This window comes from Eumetopias jubatus, unplaced genomic scaffold (genome assembly GCF_037043125.1).
Source record: "Eumetopias jubatus isolate StellerSeaLion01/CBP00866 unplaced genomic scaffold, mEumJub1_p1.0 scaffold_14, whole genome shotgun sequence".
NCBI classification, from domain to species: Eukaryota; Metazoa; Chordata; class Mammalia; order Carnivora; family Otariidae; genus Eumetopias; species Eumetopias jubatus.
Window position 1 is genome coordinate 41466883 of NW_028274820.1, and position 7032 is coordinate 41473914.

General features: G+C 53.7%; 1 protein-coding gene across 1 annotated transcript; it reads right to left on the reverse strand.

The window, feature by feature from the left end:
• Positions 1–1892: 1892 nt before the first annotated feature.
• DLX5 (distal-less homeobox 5) lies at positions 1893–5709 on the reverse strand. The gene is made up of 3 exons (XM_028117318.2): positions 5355–5709; positions 3255–3439; positions 1893–2222 (listed from the first exon to the last, which is right to left on the reverse strand). The coding sequence occupies exons 1-3, from the start codon at positions 5707–5709 to the stop codon at positions 1893–1895; spliced, it is 870 nt and encodes a 289-aa protein (XP_027973119.1).
• Positions 5710–7032: the final 1323 nt, after the last annotated feature.

Consider the following 7032-nt stretch of genomic DNA (forward strand, 5'->3'; position numbering starts at 1 on the left):
TGGCAGGGTGCGCCGGGGACCAGAGAAATCCCCGCCCCCCCTAGGCCCAAGCCGTTAGGAGCGGGCTGGCTAGAAAGGAAGGGAATCAGGAGGACGGGAAGGGAGAGGGAGAGAGGAGAAAGAGCGAACACACTGGTAAATTCCCCTCCGGGCACGCAGCATGCCTTTTCAGGTCTAGTTTCCCAACCCTGGAAGAACCTTCTCAGAAATCCTCAGATGACAGGATGTAATTTTTTATGTGCTAATCTCCAATCCCCCCCCAACTTAAGAAGACTCTTTTGTCACATTTATTGCTGCCGACTTCCTAGCTGTAAAATATATCTCACGCATCTTGTAATTTCCAACATAGGATTTCCCTTGGTGTCCCAAGGAAACAGAATCAGGTGCACGAAACGACAATCAAAGAGACGCCCACATGTCAGGCCGGAGAGCATAGCTCTGGACCAGGCTGTAGCTCTGGTCGCAGTGTTGATATCTCTGTGCAGGGGCGAAGGGAGAAGGATGGGACATCAGCCAAGGTTGCTGCAAGTCCTTCCTCTCTGCCCCAGAGAAGGCTTCACAAAGCAGAGATCCCTACAAACATTCAATTTCCCATCCTTTGGAACCACTTTGCCACTCTTTTAGGTAAAAGCAAAGCAGAAAGACCTACTTCCTGAAAAAACCAGAGTGGTAAAGAGGATGGAGGAGAAAAATATATATAATATTATGTCACACAAGATGAAATCAAAACAGTCCAAACGCTTTCATTCCTGTCCTCCACCCCACAGTTCCCTTTCTTGGCAGGAGAAGGAATGCCCCCTACCCATCATGCCCTGCTTGCCCAACTGATTTCGGTTTATCATCCTTCTCAAGTCCTGTGATCCTTTCCTCTCTCCAAAAGACCTCAAATAAATTTACAATCATATACCAAGGAGTTGGAGACACTACCACTGGCCATGCTGCAAACATTTCAGATTTTTAAAAAAATGTAATGGGAAGGAAAATTTTCTTCTTTTTCTTCTTCCTCCTCCTCTACTTCTTTTTCTTCTTCTTCTCATCTCTGGAAGCTCCTATTTGAAGGGAGTGTAATTTGTCTAATTGCTCTGTCAATACACAGAGGTTGTTGGGAGTTGGGGGGAGAGTTGTCCATGATAATTGCTTTGAGCTGAGAATTTGGAGCGGTTATTGATGGATTTCTGCGGCTTTTTTACTCACACACAGGGCGGGAGGACCGGATTTAGATTCCAGCATTACTTTCTACCTGAAACAATCTGGGGTTAAACTTAAAATTATCTAAATGTTTTTGTGGTTAGGCCAAAAACCAACAACCCTAAATATATATTTTATGGCGGTACTATAAACAGGCCACATATGTAGATAGACACATAAAGTGCAGCATCCAGCACACACGTGTACAGTTTTGTATCCATGCAGCCCCCAATTTCTGTTTTCCTTTTTGCCCTGTTGGATCTCTGCAGAGCTTGTCTTCCTTTAATTGCCTGCATAAAACGTCACTAGCCCATTATAAGGCCGGCAAAAGGAGTATTTTTTAGAAACATTTGGCTTTCATGGTCGAAATAATTTTATTTATCCAGAATATACAGTTTAATTCCTCTATCTACACTTATTTACATGGTTAAAATAACATTGAAAAAAAGTCTTTTGAAAAGTTGAGGTCATAGATTTCAAGGCACCATTGATAGTGTCCACAGTTGCGCAAAAAAGTTCGTCTGTAAAAAAAGGGGGGACGGGGGTCCTTTGAAATGCAATAACTTACATGCAAAAAAGCTTTACACATGAATCTTTTTTGTTTCCGTTTTCCAAACTTCCCCAAATGAATTCCTTTCTTTATGATTTTCTAAAACAGCAAAACACAGCAGTCCCAAAAAAGAGAGCAAGAGAAAGCCGCCTGTCTAATAAAGCGTCCCGGAGGCCAGCGCCAGCGGGTGCTGTAAGGAGCCGGGCGGCGGCAGGTGGGAATTGATCGAGCTGGCTGCGCTCGGGTACCAGGAAGCCGAGTTCTCCAGGTAGCTGGACGCGGGGGACTGGTTGGAGGTCGGAGGGTGGGCATGAGGGTGGTGGCCGAGCGAGCGGGACGAGCCCTGGGGCTCCCACACCGCCGGAGACTGCGGCGAGTTACACGCCATAGGGTCGCTGGAGCTGGGGCTGTGCTCCGGGGGCATCTCCCCGTTTTTCATGATCTTCTTGATCTTGGATCTTTTGTTCTGAAACCAGATTTTCACCTGGGTGGGGGAACAAAGGCACACGTTACCAGGTCATTCAGAGGCCGCCCGCGCCTGCCCCAGAGCGGCGACTGGAGGCATCTTGGGCCCCCAGGTGGCGCGGACCTGGCGTCTCCCCGCAGCTCGCGGCCTAAGGTCAGGAGGACACCCTGACCGGCCAGGCGCTCACCGGCCCCTGCGAGGGCAGGACTCCGAGGCTTTAGTGTCTTCTTTGGGCTGGGGGAGGAGGGCGCTAGTGTCCCGGGCGGCGCGCGCCCACGTGCAGGCCGGCGCAGGGCGCACGAAACGCGGCGCAGCAAGCGTCTCCAAAACAATGGCCCAAGCGCCGCGCGCGAGGGCTTGGGGCTGGCCGTGCGCGCGCCAGTGTGGAGGGAAAGGAGCAGTGTCCCAGTCTCCCGCCCGACTCCCTCCACTCCCTCCTCAGCTTCCAAAGGTCAGAAGGCGCCTGCAGCCCTGGGCGGCGTTCGAACATTCTTTTTTTTTTTTTTTTTTTCTTATAGGCCCCAGCAGGGCTGGAGAGGGAGTGAGGGGAATGGGACGACCCAGGGATGATTTCCTCGCACAGCAGCGCCCCCCACTTCGCGACCCTCAGGCTGCTACGGCCTAAAGCTGCGCAGGAGCAGGGCGTGACCCTTCAGCGTTCCAGCCGGAGGCGACCTTCGCAGTCCGAGACCACCGCGAGGCCGCCGGGCCCTGCTCTCCCCGAAAGGCTCTGCGTTGTGCAGAGAACCAATTTCTCCAGGCTTCGAGAGTGTCCTAGAAATGACCCTCCCCTTTTTTCCAATGTAGGAAATTGGCCCCTCGCCCCTGGAGGTCCGAAGCGGGGGATGAACGCGTCTCCATCCCCAGCCCCACCGTCGCACGGCGGCGACACCCGGCCTGATTCATGGAGGTAAGGGCGCGGGGTCCCTGTCTTTCTGTGAGTTTCTCGCGGTGCTCTCCGATCGGTTCCAGCCGGTCGGGACGGAACCGCGCGGCCCAGCCTACCTTGCAGCCGAGGCGGGGCTCGGGCCGCACCGCTGCCGGATTTACCTGTGTTTGCGTCAGTCCCAGCGAGGCGGCCAGCTCGGCGCGTTCCGGCAGGGCGAGGTACTGAGTCTTCTGAAACCTTCTCTGCAATGCGGCCAGCTGAAAGCTGGAATAAATAGTCCTGGGTTTACGAACTTTCTTTGGTTTGCCATTCACCATCCTCACCTCGGGCTCGGCCACTTCTTTCTCTAAATAATCAAAATAGACCCGGTTAGAGTTTGTCCGCAGTGTTTCTTTTGCAGAACCCTGAGATACAGTCCTTGAGTTTTGTTTTGTTTTGTTTTTACCCACGCAGTCTTCAGTCTCTTTCACCATATCACCTCCTTTGCTTAACAAGACCCAGAGAAATATGCCCCTACCTCAAGTCGTGGAAAAGCCAGGTACTTTGATTAATTCCCTACTTAGTTCATTCAGGTTCTGGTGGGCTTGTGCAAAGCTCTTTGTACAGCACAGCTCCCTTGGCCTCTGGGATTTAGCCCTTGCAGCAGTTCCTGCTTCACCCTCATTTGTTTTTACACCCACCCTGTGCTCACCCCCGTTTCTGGGGCGAGCTTCGCCAGCCCCTCCTGGGGCTTCAAGGGGGAGGCTCTGGGCCCTGACACCCCCCCCCGCCCCCACTGTCGGCGTCTGTTCGGGCGCCCGCAGAGACCAGACGCATGGGCAGGGAAGACGCTAACCGAGGTCTCCAAAGTTCAAAGACCCACAAGCAAACTATGCTCCTTCAATTCAGCAGCAAGAGGTCCAGGCCGCTGCAGACAGAGGGCCGATTATGCAGCCCCCATAATCTCCCTGCAGATCTGCGAGGGCACAGATGTGTCTGGTTTCTTTTACAAATAGACTTAATAAGTTCTTGGCCAAAAGAAAAAAAATCTTTCACTTATGCACGAAATACAGAGACACTGAAAGGAATGAAGACATACCATCCCCTAGGTTCTCTTTTAAAATTGATCAAGAGTCACACATTGAAAAGGACTGGGTGGTAGGGTGTTTTCGTAGGAAAGGGGCCGCAGGTCAGGACGAATTTCTCAAAGTCGTGAATATAGACGGGGAAGAGGACTTTCTGAATGCGTGCTTTACAAACATACCCTGGGGCCACAAGTCCCCTTTCCGAAAAGTACCACCTTATCAAATCTACCCATCTCTGGAAGGGGTGGAAACCTCTCCGTGGTGTGTGTGTGTGTGTGTGTGTGTGTGTGTGTGTATGTGTGTGTGCGCGCGCGCGCGCAGTCGCGCGCCGGTGTGTGGCAAGCTCCTGGGAGAGGAAGGGTGGAGAATGAGGGCTGTGGTCTCGATTCTGCCAAAGAAGGGGATGCTAATATTAGCAGGATTATTAATGTGCTAGTGGGAAGAGATCAAACCTGACCAGCAAAACCTCTCCAAGGAGACCTCATGCCTCTCTTTTACCGCCCAAGCTCACTGACCCTCTTAAACTCTCCAACTAACTTTCAAGGAGAGCGAAAAGAGAGGAGGTGGGGAAGAGGAAGACAAAATTTAGGCACCCCTCAGCAACCCTCCTCCACCCTTAAATGGCTTTTTGTTTCTGGAAATGCCCTGGACAAACCGCAAGGCTCTCCCCGCGTTCTTCCTCTGGCCGGCTCCCGCTCCCCAGCCCTCCACCCCCACCCCGCGCGCCCGGGACAACGACACCACGCTGGCTCGTGGCTGCTCTCAGACTAATCCCGACAGAATCTTTGAGGCAGCCTTCCACTTCCACTCGCACCAACGGAGCACGCTCACCAAAAACTCCAACAACTAACCTCTCCTTTATTACGCAAACGCCACTCAGGCCGCTCGAGTCTTTCTTCTCTCCACCCCTACCCCCTTTTCAGCCTAGTTGGCTTTCAGACCAGGCAAGCTGGGAACCCAGAGACTTGAGGGCCCCCCACCCCCAGGTGCCCGAGGGGAGGATTCTTCCAAGAATCCCTAAAATGCTGGCCTTAGAGAACGTCCCTCGGGTGCAGAGTCCAGGCCCCCCTCCCTTCTGCCGGGTGCGCCCCCACGCTAGTGGTTGGCTCGGGCCCCCAATCTCCCAGCCCACCTCGTCGCTCCAGGATCCGGGCTCCCCCTGTATCTGCCCCCATCCCGCGCCCCCTTCCCCCTTACCTGGCTGGCTGGTGGCGCTCGGGACGCGGTTGTAGGCGCCGCCGTACTGGTGGTAGGGGCTGGCGTAGCTGTAATCGGCGTAAGCTTTGGCGGGGTAGCTGCCGGCGGAGCCATTCACGCCATGGTACTGGTACTGGTAGGGGTTGAGCGCTTTGCCGTAGGAAGCCGAGGTAGGAGAGCAGTAGCCGTGTGGGGCTCCCCCCGTGGGACTGTAGTAGTCGGAATCGGTGGCCGACGACTCGGGCAAAGTTGGCGATTCCTGAGACGGATGGTGCATGGCTGCGGACGTCTGGAACGGAGCTTGGAAGTCGCCGGATCGGATGCTGGGGACCCTTCTGTCAAACACTCCTGTCATCGCTCACAGGCGGCGGCTGTCCTTGCTGCTGTGGCGGCGGCTGCTGCCCGAGTTGGCTGTGGGGCTGCTCTGGTCTAAGCAGACATGGCTGTGGGAGCGAGGGAGGAGGAAGAGGAGGAGGAGGAGAAGGAGGAGGAGGAGGAGGAGAGAAGGCGGCGGCGGCGGCGGCGAGGAGGAGGCTGGGAGTCGTGGAGGCTCTGTCTCCGGCGGGCTGACTGATGGCTGAGGCGCAGCACAGCCTTGGTTAAATCCTTAATTGCGCGCTTACGCACAGCGGGGTGGATCGGGTTCCATTGGCCAGGGCCTCGGGAGCAGCAGCAACACCCTAACTCGTCCAACTAGTTTTAGCACAACAAAGCATTGCTTAAAAAAGAGAGAGAGAGAGAAAATGGAGGGGGGTGTGTGTGTGTATGTGTGTGTGTTCGCGCGCGCGCGCGCGTGTGTTGTGACTTGTTGGGGGAGGGGGTCTCAGTCAATCTGTTTTCAGTGAATACCAAAGACAACGCAGAAGCCCCAACACCCAGCTCAGTAATATCTGGAGACAATGTGTTCCAATCAGCGGCCTCGGAAAGTAAACATATTTGGGGGGTGAGGTGGGCGTCGGTCTTTCCTTGTTCCCCACTTTCCTACCCCTGTGGCTTGCGGGGGGGGGGCGGGGGGCGGTGTGGAACTGAACATTGATATTGAAATGAGGAATCAAAGCAGGGAATGGGAGGAGGGAGCAGGGATGTAGGACCCAAAGCGAGAAGGGAACGAGAACAATATTCTTAGTGGGGTGCTGGGAGCCAAGTTGTAACTTACCCGTATTGAAAATTTGTGATTTTGGAAATGACACAAATTTGCAGCAAGCACTTCTTTAGCACGAGATGAGTACTTCTCAGACAAGGGCTGGGTAAGGATGCTCAAGAATGCACGCTGCCCATTCAGCTTTTAATGGCAGAGAGTTCCTGCAACCCTAAATCTCTACAATCACTTAAAAATATAATTGTCACCAGCACAAAGAACTTAATGATGCCCAAATTGCTGGTCCCCAAGAAGAACAGGCAGCCCCACATTTTGTTCAGTATTCTTGTCTGTGTGGATGCCATTGGAATAGAGGGTCCGTAACTGTGTTCAGTCGCCAGATACTCCTGCAGAAGCCAATGGTTCACTTGTGATCTGTCATTCCTCCGGGACGGAATGGGGAAACCCTAAGAAGACTAGAAAGTAGACAGGGACAAAAACTCTTTGGGGAAGTTGCGTGAAGCCCATGAATTGCCCCCTCCTAGCTCCGTAGACGTGGCACCCGAAGGCCTGCCTTTCCGTTTCTCAAGTCCCAGTTTC